General features: G+C 40.9%; 1 protein-coding gene across 4 annotated transcripts in view; it reads left to right on the top strand.

Moving 5' to 3' along the window:
• The window catches only part of enox2 (ecto-NOX disulfide-thiol exchanger 2), a 193,171-nt gene that overhangs the window by 172,934 nt on the left and 2,311 nt on the right, over positions 1-17,926 (top strand). For all 4 annotated transcript variants that reach the window (XM_019869956.1, XM_019869957.1, XM_019869959.1 and 1 more), the window contains 6 exons: positions 415-529; positions 4,377-4,564; positions 6,050-6,181; positions 13,334-13,390; positions 15,226-15,322; positions 16,134-16,219. In XM_019869956.1, coding sequence (XP_019725515.1) covers positions 415-529; positions 4,377-4,564; positions 6,050-6,181; positions 13,334-13,390; positions 15,226-15,322; positions 16,134-16,219 — 675 coding nt within the window. The remainder of the gene's footprint in view (positions 1-414; positions 530-4,376; positions 4,565-6,049; positions 6,182-13,333; positions 13,391-15,225; positions 15,323-16,133; positions 16,220-17,926) is intronic.

Raw genomic sequence — 17,926 nt, 5'->3', positions numbered from 1 at the left:
GTCGTTGTGGTGGAGGGCCGTGGGGGGGGGCACGGGAATCGTATGATCGTGTTTGTTGTCTCTTCTCATTGGTGCATTTGTTCCCCACAGAGCAGCCTGAACATTTAATATGCTAATAAATGTTTGTTAGTTGCCAACTTTTTCTTTGACTGAATTTTAGGACTTTCTATATCCTGTATAATCAGCCATAAAGAAGATCAAGCAAGCTGATTATATCGCTGCTCTTCCCTGTGTTAAAAATAAAACTTGAGTCGCCATGGATGAAGTGATTTCTGTATGCCACAGTGAAACTGCAAGCAGAGAAAAAAAAAAATACAGCCCGAAAAAGTGCACTCTCTCCCTTTATTTCCACTATTAGGGCCAGCACTGTGAAATCAAATCTTGACCTTGTCTTCCCTTTGTTCCGTCTTGCAGGAAATTCGAAACATGCACAACGAGCAGCTGATGGGCATCCGGCGCGAGGAAGAGATGGAGATGTCCGACGACGACATGGAGGAATCAGCAGACAGCAAAGACTCTGAGGACTCGGGTATGCTTTTCATGAATGTTTTTCTGGATGAATGTGACATACGGAGCCTGAATGTCCCAATACTTTTGTCCATAATGTGGAGTAGACTGATCCCCAAAAATAGATCGTGGGCAGCTAGGAAAAAAAAAAAAGACGTGTTTGGATTCAGATTTTTCATAACAGTAATGAGGTCTACCAAGTTCCCACATAGAACAAACAATATTGGCTAAGTGTCAGGAGGTGTCGGCATATGCTTTCAGCGCTATGCCAAACTCACGGAGAACTGCCTTGAAAAATGTTTTGCCTTGTAATGTATTTTAAGGGCCAAACACCAAAAAATGCTTTATTGTTCTTAACTTCTATAAAACAGGTCACAACTTTGCAACAACAGGAAGATGTGAGTCTAAGCGTGACAGCAATTGAGAAACAATTTCCTAAATTATCCAATTTTACTTTGTTTTGTCTTTCAAATAAAAATAAATAAAATAATGCTTCTTTGTTCATCTAGGGACATATTGTGACTATAGGTGGCTGGTTTGCTCGTTTGAACTCTGTTGTTAACCAAAACAGCAGCACCCAAGCCCATGAACCGTCTCTTCAAATGACTGCATGGAAGATGATTGAACATTATGTGGAGACGCTGTTTTTAACATTCCAGTCAACTGTGACTTTTTTCACTGCGCAGTGTTGTGTTGAGGGCACCTATGCGGCTTATTATTTCAGCCCAGTCTGCTTATGTTCTTGACTCCAATTTTGTTTTAAACTACACTTTCTCTTGACACCAAATGGAATACTCCTGTTGTATTCATACAAATAATGACCATCAAGTAAAGAAAAATCCCTGGTTACGACTTGTGGAAGTGTAAAGCACATTTTCGATGCAGATTTTTAGACCAACAAATACCGGTCGTTATCTTTAGGAAAAAGCAATCGGTGACAGAAACACTTTCAGTCCGCCATTACCTTTCAGGCTTGCAGATGCACATTCATAGTGTGTGTGAATAGTGTGTGTAAGCGGGTGAAGCTGTTCAAAGCTGCCAGCAGCTGTCAGCCCAGGATAGAACAAGGCGGCTCTTTGCTGAAGTAACAAAAATGGAACATGGCGCTAAATCTGCCGTCCTAACTTTAACTTCCCCCTGGCCTCATAATGGCGTTGATTTGCACTGTTTGCAAACAGGAAATCTTGGCTAATCAACATGGTTGTTGCCACATTGTTGCATCTATTTTTTTTTTTCAATTCTTTCAAAAACATCCTGAATTAGCTGTGCCTTTTACATGCTTGCACATAGTTAAATCACGGTTTATTTCAAAAATCTTCCCCAAATAATTTTCCTGTTAACTCTCAATATTGTCTTCTATGTCAGCCCGTCCAGGCAGTAAACTAGTTTGGCCTGAATTAATCTGCTGGTTTTAGCCACATAGAAAAAAAAAAAAAAATACAATGCAATGGTTTTTTTTTTCCGTCTTCATCCTGCCAAAGCAGAAGACTACTTGGGCCTGATTTAAATGCTTTAGTACATTCTCTGCTCCAATTTCTAATCAATGCAAATTTTGTTCACACCCTGATAACTGATTTCTGTGGCAGCCTGTAAATATTGCACCCTCTGATTGTCACATTATCCATTATGCAACAGAGACTTTTGATTTATTTTGTTTATTATTTGAAAGTACTCCAAAAAACTCCTCTCTATTTACTCTCAATTTATTTTTTTATGGCAGCCCATCTAGGCAACAGGCAATGTGCCCTCTGCTGGTTGCTGCCACACTGTTAACATACACCTGCCTTGTAACGGTATGAATGTCTGCTGTTGGCTAATTGAGATGGAGGTGTATGCAAATGAAACCGTCGACTCCACTGATTGCAACCCTTCTAGTCAGTCATCGTGGTTTCAAATATCTGGTCTTCTTGCTGGACGCCGGGGGATGGCTGGTAAAATTTCCGCCGTTTATGTTGACCTTTCAACACGTCACCCAGTCCCATGACGACCCCACCACCGCTTGAGGCGCCGATCGATAAGTTACGTCAGACGATGGAGTAGAAAAGTGCAAGATCCGCCCGCCTGTGCATGTAGCGTGAACCCTATCATGGACGCCTGCAGGTCGACACCTGTTAAATAACAAATGCGCCGAACCCGGCCAAGTGTTTGTCGGGTTTCAAATCAATACTTCTCACTTCCAAACCTGCCAGAAGACTACAATTATGCTCAGAGAGTGTTCATTAACGGTCCTTGATGCAACACTCATAAATACACACAGCAACCGTAGCACTCTCACTCACGGAATGGCTCTTATCTCCTCTCGGCGTGTTGCACTTTCCCGAAGAGCTTTTCCCTCTCCGTCTTCCAGTTGACTTCCCCGGAGGCGGGCGTACAATAATCCATCCTTTGGCTCTGTTCAATAGGTCGGGTCATATGTCCGGTGAAGATCCGGCAGACAAAACGCTGTGGGATTATGCCATCTTTTCAGTCGTCGCTAATCTGCCGTTGATCTCGAGTTGCGAAGAATATTGAACTGAAGATTTCTGGGATCGACTCCAGCTCACATTGAGCGCTTTAGCAAAAGAATGAATAGATGAATGAATTTTGTATTATTGTTGTCTGAAGCGTCTCGCAGGTGTTCGCTGCAAGCCTGGTCACTCCATCAGAAAAAAAAATAAATAACAAAACGATCTTTTTACACACTTAAACTATTGTTTAGTCATACAGTATTCAAAAATGTCAAAAATTCAATACCAGCTGTTTTTTTGAAACCGAAATGCGTAATCGCCAAATTGAATTGTTTCGGTATCAGGTGACTGCCAGCCTGTTGGATGTATTTCTATTTATAAAATCTCTCACAAATGTCCTTCTGTCCTGTTTCTTCTCAATTTCCTTCTCGATGGCAGCAGGTAGCAGACGAGTTGGAATTGAATTAAATGCACTCTCTGTTGGCCACATTGTTAAGTCAATGCAAACTGTGTTCCTTTACTCTCTCTTAATAGTTCTGTGGCAGCCTGTCTAAGTAGCAAACTAGTTAAGCATGAATTAATTGCACTCTGTGATGGTTTTTGCAACTTTGCTCCGCTTCTGCTCATTCTTGGTTGTAATTTCGATGGCAACCCGTCTGGGGAGCAGACTATTTGGGCCTTGCGCCTTCTGGGAGTGGTGGCCTCATTGTTAAATCAATGAAAATGTTCCTCTTTTCCTTTTTAACCCTCTCAAGATTTCTGTGGCAGCCTGTCTAAGCGCCAAACAAACTGAGCCTGAAAACGTTTGTTATGATATCTTTTATGCCAGTCATTCCTAAAGTGTGGACTTGGGCTCACTCCAGTGGTACTTGAAATTGAAACTTGAAAAAGTTGAATCATTGCACATGTACAGTTTATCGCATTTAACTTTTGTGTTCAATTTTCCTATATTCAGACAATTGATGATGTTGAATGTTCCAGTTACTTGCAATGATATTCTTCCACCTCCGATGCCACTGTATTTAAACGACTATATTATGGAATGCGAGATTTATATATATATATATATATATATATATATATACACACACACACACACACACACACACACACACACACACACACACACACACGTACACACACACATATCTTTTTTTTTTTTTTTTGTACCGGCGATTTTGTGACACCACAACATAACTATAGTGTCGGGATGCCGGGCTTTTTTATGAAAGGTCAGTACTAGCAGACAGTTCCGAGGCGGTCTTATCTCAGCCCATCTGAGAAGATAGTATGGTTACCACAGGTGCTTGACATTGACATTCTTGAAAATATTGGAATTGTCACTGTTTGCTCGCAGCGTTTGAAAATCACTTCAATTTGACCACTCGTCATCGTAACGGCTTCCTGTTGACGTTTGTGCAGGGGTGTTGCAAGCCGAGGCCTTAAAGGAAGAAAACGACTCGCTGCGCTGTCAGCTAGATGCCTACCGGAACGAGGTGGAGCTGCTCAAGCAGGAGCAGGGCAAGAACCAGCCAATCAGGAGCGAGGAGGACAGAATGCACACTCAGCAGCTCAGCTTTCTGCAGCAGGCGCTGCAAGGCATGCAGAAGGTAACAGCCCAAATTCAAACCCAGAACCTACTGACCGTGAGGCAGATATGCGAACCACTACCCCACGGTTCTGAAGGAATTAACCGCTATCTTATGAAACTCTAATCAAGTAAAACTTCTCATGAAGGAACATGAAGGGACTGGCATATACACACTGTCACCAAGCGGCCATTTATTGGTCCGTCATGTATCAAAAGCAAACAGTACTGCCTTGAGATATGAGTTCCGTAACGACCCTTGTAACGCTCATCTCAAATCACCTTTCCGCATGAGTAAAACTGGCAATAAAAAAGAAAAAGGTTTGCCAGGTGCTTTTTAAAAAAGGAAAATAGCACACCGTAGTCGTTCTTTGCAGAGGATAAATAATAGATGCCTGTGACTATTGCTGTATTGTCTGTCTGCATGGAGCAGTTGTAGCACTGTGACTATCGATGCCATTCATTGGTCGGTCTGTGACCTTTTTCATTGTGTGGTTGTTTTAAATAAGTGTAATACTCTTCACTTCATGATTTACTTTGACAGTAAATCATGTGGTAGAGTCAATAAACCATTTGCTGTTTATTCTTTTTTCGAAGAATTGTTCACTAACTTCTCATGGTGTAACAAAAATCAATTTGAATTGGAAGAATGGATTTCGATTTAAAAGATGTGAGAGCATCAAATCGAAGTGAATCAAATTATTCCGCTTGAAAAATGTGCCGTACGTGAATCGTATCACACCTCTCTCTCTCTCTCTCTCTCTCTCTCTCTCTCTCTCTCTCTCTCTCTCTCTCTCTGTATACTTTCAGACTTCACTGTATACATGACAGAGATTTGCCATGCAAAATAATAGATGAAATAATTATTGATGTTTCAATTTTTTTTTCCAGCCACGTTGTTTTCGATGGCATTATGATACCATCAAAAGATCATTGCTACTAATCTTGTAAAAGCTTCATCTTTGTTTTGAAAGTGTGTTTTTCATCTTTCGACTTGCATCGCATGTCTTTTTTCTCTCTCACTGTGTTATGCGTGAAGAGCAGACGCTCCATTCATGTCCTGCTGTTCATGTCTGCTCGCAGAGTAATTACCTTTTCTATTGAGCAGGTGAATTGATTAAATGACTTGGAAGGCTGTAAATTGGTCTCCCTCACCAGGGCATCCACACGCCTCCCATCCGCAAATCACTGACGTTCCTCTCCCTGAATTAGTGAGAATGCAAAAAGCGCTCGCCAAGACCACCCACCGCCTTTCGCGTGCCTCGAGAAACGTCTCCTCACGAGGGGAGCCCCACCTTTTTCCTACAATCAGAATATTTGTTTGTGAAGGGGGAGAAATTATCCCGTTTTTCTATTTGTTTTCAATTTGCCGGGTTGCTCTTCTGCAAGGCAGACTCCTGTTGCTTTTCCGTCGTCACATTTTGCCTCAGTTGTGTTTGAAACCCTAAATATTGATCAAGGAAATGGCATGCCACAATAAGCCTGTTCGTTCTTCTTCCCATCACAGCAATTACTGAAGATGCGCGAGGAGCTGAAGCAGCGGGAGTGCGAGCTGGAGAAAAGTCTGGAGGACAAACAGCAGCTCAAGCACCAAGTCCACACCCTGAAGGAAGGACTGCAAACCTTGCAGAAGTCACAAGTAACACAAACACGCACGCACATGCACACACACACACACACACACACACACACACACACACACACACACACACACACACACACACACACGGTCCACTTTCAAAGTAATACAAAAAAGGCCCTCAGCCATTATAATCGAAATTTGTTGTAGCTGTCACCTTAAATCCTTTATTAACTGTACGGACACCGATTAAGAAACATTTTGACGTGAATTAACTGTTGTACAAATGTGAACAAAAGTGACCCAATAGAGTTTAATCACTCAGACAAGACTATGGCATTCTTTTCACATTTTCCCTCATTGAAAACCGTCTCATGGTGCTTTGATAACAAATTCGTGACCTTCTTACATCAAAATTCCACAAGGACCTAGAATTAGAAAACATTTTACACACCTCATATCTTGTTTCATTGACCTAAGCACATTTTTAGGGGCCAGCTCTGTCTCATGCAAATGAGCGACTGTTTAGCCCGAGCCATATGCTGCTGGGCCAACAAAGACAATGAAAAACATTTTCACATGTAACTGCATGTAAGCGGCACATGGACACAGCCCCAAACGTGAATACCGATCTGCCATTGCACGTCATCAAATTCACCAAGCAACCAAACACGGACAGAGCCTGACATGCCCCTATAAATGTTTATATATCCCATATCAATACTTGAAACCGTAAATATTCCCCACACAAATATACCAAAACAGTTGAATGTCATTTCAAACTCATCTAATGATGTCACCCTTAAAATAAAATGCCTCGCAGATGATTAGATTATGAAAAAGAGTATTGGAAGTGCACGTATGTTGCCTTCTCACTCCGTAAAAATACTAATGGTTAGCCAACATCCACACATTTGAACCCTGTCAGGGACAGCAATTACTACAATGGACAGCTTATCGTGTTACCGGGTCACAGGGTGCATGAAAGGGTTAACTTCTGCTTACAACCCCTCCGGCATAAAAAAGTTTTAGTCTTTCAGTCGACAGTATTTCAACATACTGCCTTGACACCATTTGCAACTTTCCCAGTAGACAGGTCTCGGTGGCATCTTAGGGCGTTTGAGAAGGAGCAGGAAAAATGTCACTGGTTGTGTATCAGGGACACGGATTAAAACTTGAATCTGTGAATTTGGAATGCAAAACGGCAAATAAGCAGATATCCTTTCCATGTCCTGCTTATCAGACGCTAACACTGTTAGCTCACACTAATCTGTGCATCCAACAAAACTCAAAGCAGAAATGCTTATCTTTAGGCTTTGGCATGATAGCAGTTGGGACAGCACGCGTGGGGGGCTCTGGCGGTTTCTGCAGATAGGCCTCTCTCCCATTATAACGTTCCAGACGGTGTTGTGCTCAAAATTCCCTCTGGATCTTCGTTTGGTCATCTGAGGTGGTTATTTTATTAATTAGCCGCGCCGTTTTGTAACAGTGAGCCATTATCAAAAATAGGCAGACAACAAAACACAGTAGTTCCTTGACTTACGAGTGCCCCGATTTGTGTTTTTTTTAATATATATATATATATATTCATTCCATTTACCAACTATTCTGTGGTTCTTTTTTTGCGTTTTGTTGCGTGCCAAAATTTGAGTTCCAACCAAAATCCAGACACATTGCTGCTGGAGTAAAAAAAAAAAAAAAAAAGTTTTTTGTTTTTTTTTTTAAATAAATAAATACAAAGCAATCATGAGGTAGAGTAATGCCCTCACATGTAAGCAAGGATACCCATTGCCGTTTTCTCTCTCGACTTGAACAACATTGAAAAATTATCTAATTGCTTTTTTTTTTCTTTTCCCTCAATATTGCGATTTAATATGCAATTGTGGTTATGCAAAGGTGCTGTTCCCATGACACAAGTAATAAATTCATCTGTATCCCAGTAGTCAATAACACATTTATTAAACAGAAATGTTTTGGTCTTCTGGGGTAGTTCTGCGCTAGCATCAAGGCAAATGAACCATGAATTCATTTGAAAGAAAATGTATCCTCTTCAGTTACAGTTGTGAATTTAGAAATCACTATGACAACTTCACAAAATGTTCCCAAACACGTGTGGAATAAGATCATCATAAGTCAAGTTTACAACAACAATGCAACAAGCTTTATCACTTCAGCTTTTCAGGTTTCATGAAACAAATGCATGCATGTGGACTGCATTTCTCCAGCACCAGGATAACAAGATAAATATAAGTAAATGAGCATAGAGGAATAAAAGCCAACCGGCCGACCGAAATGAAGCATCTACATTTTTTTAAAATTTTTTTTTTTTACTTTTTTTGGAAACTGCTGTTGCGATTTGTAAATTTCAAAATTGCATTTTACTCCAATGCAAGATCCATTTCAATTTGATGAATTGTTCAGCCCTAGCCACGACTCAGGTGGATTAATGGCATTTCAAAGGGGGAAAAAAAAATTGAAATATGACTAAAAGGATTCACTAAGGGGGTCGCTGAAGATGTAGTGGGACACTCACCTGACTTGTGTGTATAGGCAGCATTGGATCAGTTCCCACTCAGTGACGGTATGGATGTGAATCATTGTTTGTCTCCATATGTGTGCCCTGCGACTGACTGGCGACCAGTTCAGTGCATAGTCTCCCTTCTGCCCAAAGTCAGCTGGGATAGTCTCCAGCTACTCCCCGTGACCGTGTTCAGGTTAAGCGGTGTTGAAAATGGCTGGATGGATTCAACAAACCTGTAAATCAAGTTACCACTGTATTTACTTGGTTGTGTAATTTCACTCCCCAGACGCAATCCAGGGACTCAACTTTTTGTATACAGACAATACAGGCAATCAAAAATCCTCTTTTAGGAATACATTCCCCCAAATCATCAAACTTGTTAATAAAAGGACAGCATGAGCTCCTTTCGCAGCGTAAGACCTCGCTGACTCATTTGAATAAAGTCATTCAGGCGCCATCAGACATCCCCAAAAATGTCTTTTTCTTTTGGCTTCATTTCCAGTGCCGCACAACTGAAGCGAGCACAGCGAGCGTGCCGATTTGCCGGTTGAGTCTTCTAATGTTCTTGTTTCCCTCCCGATGAGCTCCACTTGTGCTTTTTTTTTTTTTTTTTTAAAGACGCTCGAAAATGGACTGTCATTTTCCTGCACTTTGCTACCAAATGAGCCGATTCATTCACTTGCCCACATTCGCATCTTCTCACATGTAGCTTGCATAACCAAGTGAATGTTCCATATTGGAAATGATTAATATACCTAATTGAAGTGATCTTTTTTTTTTTTTTTTTTTTTTTTTGGGCTACCATTGCAGATGTCGTTCTATTTCATGGTAGAATTTATGTACATTTATGTCACTTGGTATATATTAAAGATTATTATGTGTGTGTTTTGGGGGGGTTTGTGTGTGGGGGTCGGGGAGGGGGGGGTACAAATTCCAAATTGATGAAATCATGATTTAGTTGAGTCATGATTGTTTATCATTTTTGAAAAGTTTGGGAAATCAGTAAAATTCCATCAATTTTTGAGGTTGATAGAATGCTACATTAAAGAAGTATATAAATTGTTTGCTTTTTAATGTATGTGCAATGGCACATAATTCATTTTTAAATCAGACATTGCAAGGCTTTGAAGAAGTAATATTTTGTTGAGTTTATTGTGCGTCAGTCACAGAGGAACTCAATAATACTGCAGTATTTTACAAACATGTACTCTTACTACTGTGGCTACACTAATTAGCTAGCTAGTTAGTTGTTATGATATTCAATACTTTAGCTTGCTAATGTGTTACCTTGTCGTTTTTTTTTTATAACTCGGACGGCGGCAATCGCACAACTCAGCATTATAACAACATTTGTCAAACCATGTCAACAGTAGTTAGTCATGAGCTAACTAGTCATTATGCTTGTTAATTAGTGGGGTGCGGGGTATTAACAAAAACTGCGAAATTTGCGAACAAAGCAGCTGAGCTTTTCTGATGTATCAACTTTAGAAGCGGTATCACCCACTGCTCCTATTGTAATTCAAAATCTGTGAAGTTTTACACACTACCTGTATTTGATTTGCCACTGGATGGTTGTTTAAAAAAATTTATTTAATTTTTTAAAATCTTGCACACAATTAATAAACTTTTTTTCAAATGGAAACTAAAACTAATGAAAACTGAACTCAAACTAAGTATTTTTTTAAAAAGGTAAAACTAATAAACACGAATACAGCTGCCCTGAAAACTAATGAAAACTAATTACCTTTAAAAAGCCAAACAAGATAAAAACAAACTGTCATAAGAATTCCCATACTAATAAACTCTGCTTAGTTAGATGGTTTGTGGAAAAGGAAAGCCACATTCGCAGATGCACTTGCAGTTGCTGCAGCAGTTGTTGGTTGCAGCTCACGGCGAGGCACTCAACACGCAACCTGACAAGAACCTACCTCTTAAAGGAACATGCAGACATCAAGGATATGTGCATGGAACACATTTTTGTGTTCAAAGACATTGACGCTGTGTTTAAAAATTGTGGTTAATAAGTTTTAGTGTTTTTAAGGTTAAGATGAAATGTATTTTCCAAGTGTGGGAAGATTACATTTTTTTTTAAATATATGTTCTCTCTCTATATATTTTGTGGGTGGGTGTGGAATGTATCCCCCACAATAAATGGGGGTTCACTGGAGGGGGTCACAGGTCAGATCTGTAAATCAGCTTTAAATTGTAGCATGAAGAAGATCATTAACTGTGTCAAAAGACTCATCATGTTCAAAGTTTCCTTCTTCATTGTCATCATTATTCATCCATTCAACCCAGGATCACCTTTGTTACTCGAGCGTTCGCCCTTGAGACGCATTTCCCATCTAAAGGGCTTGATATCGATCAGCAACGGCCTGCATCGTTGCATGAGGTTGACACTCAATATTTTGTCCATCGACTCGAGTTTCAGGGTTTGCCGGCTCATATTCACAATGTTGTCCTCGCTAATGCATGTGAGAGGAATGGCCGTCATTGAAAGCGAGCCCGGGGACTGATATTATTGCAGTCCATATTTGGAACCATACATCCACTTTAAGGTAGATTTGAGTAGGTCTCCTCCTTCCGATCGAGCCCAGGGACAATCTTGTCAATACTGCATTAACACCAGAGGCATTTATAATAAATGATAAGATAAGATAAGATAAGATATCCTTTATTTGTCCCACACTGGGGAAATTTACAGCCTTCAGCAGCAAGATTGAGGGTAGAAAGAAGAGAAAAGAAAACACAGTTCAATTAAGTGCAATATAAATATAAATATGGATAAGGTCAATAAGTTCAATTAAGTGCAATATAAATACAATAGTCACAGTACAATTCACATTTGTTGTCATATCATTTAAATAATTTTGTGATATATTTATTTATTCAGCAGCCTGACAGCAGTCGGTAGGAACGAGCGGCGGTATCTCTCCGTCTTGCAACGCGGGTGTAACAGTCTCTGACTGAAGGAGCTACCGAGTGCTGTCAGGGCGGGCTGGAGGGGGTGGGAGGGACTGTCCAACATAGCTTTTAGCTTAGCTAGCATCCTGCTGTTGCCCACCTCCTCCAGAGTGTCGAGGGAGCAGCCCAGGACAGAACCAGCCTTCCTGACTAGTCGCTCTAATCTCTTCCTATCCCGGGCCGAGATGCTGCCTGACCAGCAGACAATGCCATAATGGATGGCCGAGGCCACCACCGAGTTATAGAAAGTCTTAAGGAGTGACCCCTGAACCCCAAAAGACCTCAGTTTCCTGAGTAGGAAAAGTCTGCTCTGACCTTTCCTGATCAGGGTGTCCGTGTTAGTCGACCAGTCCAGTTTGTTGTTTAGAAGAACACCCAGGTACTTGTAGGAGGTCACCCTCTCTATGTCCATACCCTGGATGTTCATCAGTGCTGGTGAGGACTGTTGCCTGCAGAAATCCACAACCAACTCCTTAGTTTTCCTAGGGTTGATCTGGAGTTGATTCTGCTGGCACCAGTCCACAAAGTCCTTCGTCAGTCGCTTGTACTCCCGATCGTCCCCCTCTGTAATGAGGCCAACAATCGCAGAGTCATCGGAGAACTTCTGAAGGTGGCAGTTTGGAGTGGCATGTCTGAAGTCCGAGGTGTAGAGGATGAACAGGAATGGAGCCAGAACAGTCCCCTGCGGCGCTCCCGTACTGCAGAGAAGCATGTCCGACTCACAGCTCTGCACCCTTACGTACTGCGGCCGGTTTGTGAGGTAGTCTATAATCCATGCTGTGAGATGGTGGTCCACTCCGGCGCTCTGCAGTTTGTCTCTCAGTAGGTTGGGTTGGATGGTGTTGAAGGCACTGGAGAAATCAAAGAACATGATTCTCACAGTGCTCCCAGCCTTCTCCAGGTGAGACATGCATACCCACCGTACTCGCAGTACGCTGGGAAATATGCTAATTAAATTCCAGTGTTGAGGCAAACATGAATCGCGAGAGGCACCCTCATTAATGGGAGACAGAAAAATCCATTTCTGGGTGTGAATTTCCCTCAAGATTAGCCACACTTGTTGGGTGATTCGTCATGTGGACGACATCTTTTCCAACCATCGACTGACCGATCCAACTCCCTCGCTATTCCCGCCACTAACCTTGGAGTTAGCATGCGTTGGCGCTTCGGCAGCAGACTGCTGGCTCTCAGCTTCATTGTCTCACTAAATATATTCATATCCTAAATATTGATATCCTTTAGTAAATATTACATAGCAACTACCTGAATGCTGAAAAATCCTTTCCTTAGCATTGGAACGGTCAAGTTAGTTAATTAGTTAGCTGGCTCCCTGACTAATTTCTCTGTTCATTCACGATTTCATTTGTCTGCTAACAAGTTAGTTACTTATCTAGACAGCCAGTGTCTTAATTTTGTCCCATGTGTCCGCGATATCAATGATGCAAGAGCCTCTGACTCACTACAATGATGTGAATGCAGCAGTCCATCCCAACATTCACCAGAAGAATATAAAAAAAATAAGCACCAATTATTTGTTTAACCCTCACTATCCAACTATAATAAAAGCAACAAAAACAGAGGAGCAACCGTATCTATAATTAGCACATCAGGGCAAAAGCTGCGTCAACGAAAGAGAGCCACTCGCTCCTCCAATAAAATGGAAATACTGAGCGTTCTATTAAAAGTGCACGCCCAGATCCTCATGTGTGTTTCTTATTGTGTTGCAGCTGGAACGATCCAAACAAGACGACAGAGGCGGCGAAGAGGCTGCTAATCAACCCAATGTAAGTGGCTGCCGTCTTCCCTTTGCTTCCCTTGTGTGACATGACACATCATTCCCATCCTCTCAGCATTAATTAGTCACCCGATAGTCACACACGTGTGTGTGAGGTGTGTGTGGGGATTATGGTTTGGGGGCTAAGACGACATGCACACCACTCTGCAGTGTTTGTAAGGCACGGAAAATTATGTAGGACACCAAACACAAACATTATTCCTGGTCTTTTTTTTTTTTTTTTTTGCCACCTGTCACAGCTCCCATCCACAGAGTTTGATCATTCTTCTTCCAAGTTGACTTTCTGCGCGTTTGTGTGTGTGTGTGTGTGTGTGTGTGTGTGTGTGTGTGTGTGTGTGTGTGTGTGTGTGTGTGTGTGTGTGTCACTCTTGCTCGCCTCATTCCCCGCCATTCTTCCTTCCACGTATGATGTGTTTCCTCCACTTATCCGCATGCTGATTTTCTCTGTCGTCTCCTGCAATTTGTTTTGCTCCACGCCTGCTGGTTGTTTATTCACCTTCCAAGCTAATAACTGAGACATACTGTGTGTTTATTTCACAATTTAAAACTGTTCCAAGGTATCTCAATAACACCTGTGACATGTTCAGGTCAAATTTAGGCATGAGAGCTTAGATACCTGTTCCATTCCTTTTGACATTCTAAAGAGTCCTGCAATATGTGTTGCATTAATTTTAAAATTTTTATTTTCCCCCTAAATTGTTACTTAAAATGTATTCATTCATTCGTTTATTGATTGCATTACAAAATGGTTAATTATAATTGTGTCAGTTAGAAATAATAAATATTTTTTAATGAGTGTGAACCATTTTATTGAAAAAAATGTTCACATATTTTACATGTGTTCATTGTTTTATTCATTATTATTTTCAATTTACAATGTATATTTAATTTTGAAATAATTTGTGAATTATGATTATAGTAATTATAATTCATACAGTAACTATTAGAACTCTTAAGAGAAGATACCATTAATTCTTAAATAATTGAATATTAATTATGACTAAAATAAACTTATATATTTTACTTTTATTGCTTTGTATTAATTTATTTCATTTAATAATAGGTGAATTGAAATACTGTAAATACCAAAATAAAACAAATCAAATTAAAAGTTGTGCAATTTTGTATTTATATGAAATAATTGGTTTCCAAATTATATCCATCCATCCATTTTCTAATTCTTTTATGCTATCAAGAATCACTGGGGGTGCTGGAGCGTATCCCAGCTGTCTTTTGACAGTAGGCGACGGACACCCTGAACCGGTTGCCAGCCAATCGCAGGGCACACATGACGAACAACCATCCGCGCTCACACTCACACTCACACCTAGGGACAATTTAGAGTGCCTAATCAACCTGCCATGCATGTTTTTGGAATGTGGGAGGAAACCGTGGTACCCGGAGAAAACCCACGCCGGCATGGGGAGAACATGCAACTTCACTCTGGAAGGCCGGGGCCGGAATCAAACCGGAATGTGTGTGTGTTTTGGAGGGAACAAAGTGAGCCCCAGTGAAGATTGATTAAATGCATCATTTGTATTTTCACTCATGGAGGCAGCACTTCATGTACCGTTTCCCTTTTAACAATGAGTATGCACTTCTGTGCATGTAGCAGTGTGCAGGTGGTATTAATTATGTACCACTGTCACATTGAGACAAAATTCATAATTGCTCACTCCTTGGCACTTTTTTTTTCCCAAAATCGGTACCTCACAATCAATTGACCTGGTTGTTGAATTTTAGTTAGTAGTAAGTAAATAAATTGTCGGATCTATCCCTTTTAAAATATGTATTTGTCTATACTGTATGTGTTTGCGTGTACAGGAAAGTGCACCGTTGTCCTGCAGTCAGGAAAGGGAAGGTCCTACCGAGAGGAGATCCCCAAGTCCCGTCCACTCAGAGAGAGAAGCCCTGCTCGTTGGTAAGACACAACATAAAGCGTTGCTTTCACCTCCCATGTATGTTTTTGGAATGTGGAAGGAAACCGCAGTGCCTGGACAAAACCCACGCAGGCGCGTGCAGAATATCCAAACTCCACACATGAAGGCCTCTGCGCCATCAGGCGGACATGCTAACCAGGCGACCACCGTAGCAAAAACATTTATTGCTTTATATCACTAAGAATAAATTAAGCAAAACATATGTGCATGTTAATATACTGTATTTTCCCAGAGAGATGGAATTAAATAAATGTATAGGGTTTTTTTCCCAATGTTTTGAAATGTTGTCTCAACGTCTTATTTTGTATATCTACATCCACTCAGTAACATGCTGGAAAGGTTTACAAAACTCGATCTTTGAAGTGCTCAATTTGGAGCTTGTTTGGTGGTCACAGCACATTGCTTGTGTTCTTCCAGCTATTTGCTACAAGGGAGGTAATGTGTTTTCCTTACCAAAAAGCCTCAAAGCGTCGGCGGCCTTATAGACGTTACCACGGAAGGTCTCTTGATGCTCTGCAGGTGGTTGGTATGAGCGGAGCAAGCGAGTGTATGACGGCTCCCTGGGAGCCCCGTGTGTGAGCAGGAAGCAGATGGTTACTTTCTCTCGGGGGAGAGGTTGTCTTTGACGAGGCCTTGGCGACAAAGCTGTCATTAAACACTTTTTCAGCCGCAATGTACAATGGATGGGAGGAGTTGGTTCCACCATTGTCTTATATCTTCTGTATTCATTTTATTTCTTTATTAATTTTTTTTACAAATATTAACACACAACCTGTTTGTGACCTGCCTCAGGGATCATCTCCACGTTCCTGCACGTACATCCCTTTGGAGCCAGCATCGAGTACATCTGCTCCTACCTGCAGCGCCTTGACACCAAGGTACCTCCACATCATCCAGAAGCGATGCTAGCATGCTAACAGTTGGGATGCTGACATTTACAAAGATAGCACGACATGAGTACAAAAAGTGCTGCTGTTTTCCCATTCATTTGAAAATGTGCTCATGGAAAATGGTGTTCCGAGCAGTCTGATCCTCACATGTAGCTAAAAAAGTAACCAAACTGTGAGCAGCAGTTAGTTTAAAGAATACCTTTCTGGGCGCTATCAGTTCAAAGTTTAAAGAGTGGCATACCCTCACCAAATACACAGTATTTTTTTAAGTGAGGAAAATAGCACTCTGTAATATTGTTCTGTTTGAAAAGTATATAATAGAATGTAAAGAATTGAACAATTTATGAGTCATGATGAATGCATTGCGGCTCCTTTTGGATTGTGTGACTGTAGTAGCAGTAATTTTAGTTTGGTTTTTTTTCACAGTGGATAAAGAATATATGTATGTCAGTTTCGTTATATTGTCTACCTCATGTGTTGGTGCACAATTTATGTTCAAATATGTGTTCCTCAAAGTGATAGAACATAAATATTATTTGTGAGCATATGGTCTTTCCTATGACTCACATGGACAAAATTGTTGGTACCTCTCTCAACAAAAGGAAATCCAACAGTTTCTACAGAAGTAACTTGAATCTGACGAAAGTAACAAAGAAAACATTTATGAAAATTACACACATTTGTTTTGAGTTGTAGTTCAACATAATAAAAAAATAAATCAACGAATAAATAAATAAATCTCAAGAAATAAATCGTAACAACCAAGTTGTGTCCAAGGCATCTTCAAACTTGTAATCAATCAGTCAACCAATGAAACTGATGACAAATTGAAGATGTAAAATACCTATGTTTATGAACTTTACCGCCACCTACAGGACTGGAGTGGAAAACCCTTATTCTCATGCTTTCGCTATAATTATGTTGTCTCAAGGTGAAAATGAAGTCAAATAGACTTGCTCACAAAGCCGAAGGGATATTGATCCCTTTAAGAAAGCAAATGCCCAATGCAGTTTCCCTATTCAGTGAAACGGTCATTAGGAAATGCCTTATAATTGCATCCAGGTTGTTTGTGTTAAATAGTCGATGGCTCAGCCCCAGTTGCCATCTGTGAGTAGAGGTTGAAAAAGTAAAACTTCTTCAGACAGTTTGTCTCCGTTTCCCAAACTGAAATGTCATTGGGGCGTGCGTCTCGCAAGATCTGGCCAGCTGGCCCATTTCCCCCGATGCCGAAACATATTAAAAGTACGTCCATCGCCGGTCCAGACGCCGCTAGCCAAATAGCAGCATCAATCCTACGGACGCTCGCCGTTCCTTTCACTCACATCACGTCTGCCCGGGTGCCCCTGTTTTATTTCTGTCTGTCTACTTGTGGCTTTTAAGACATGCTATTACTCCACTGCGCAGACTGGCCATTTTTGATTTTCATTGTTTTACGCCCAAATTCTTTCCACTTCAATCCTCTGAAAACCACACACACAAAAAGTCAAAAGTCAGTGTCGTATGGTTGCCTTCAAGGGGTGCGTTCTTGTGAGTGATGTCAGGACACAAATTTTTACTTTACCACACAGAAACAAAAATCATGAGCTATTTCAATTGCATGAAATTGGGTGGTTTTCGTCGGGCAAATGCAAAAATGTGTTTTGCCCAACTACAGGTAAACCCCCCCCCCCCCACACACACCCACACACACAAATG

This window comes from Hippocampus comes, unplaced genomic scaffold, assembly GCF_001891065.2.
Source record: "Hippocampus comes isolate QL1 unplaced genomic scaffold, H_comes_QL1_v1.1 scaffold9, whole genome shotgun sequence".
NCBI classification, from domain to species: domain Eukaryota; kingdom Metazoa; phylum Chordata; class Actinopteri; order Syngnathiformes; family Syngnathidae; genus Hippocampus; species Hippocampus comes.
The sequence above is the reverse complement of the archived record's forward strand: the minus strand, read 5'-3'. Positions and strand labels throughout refer to the sequence as shown.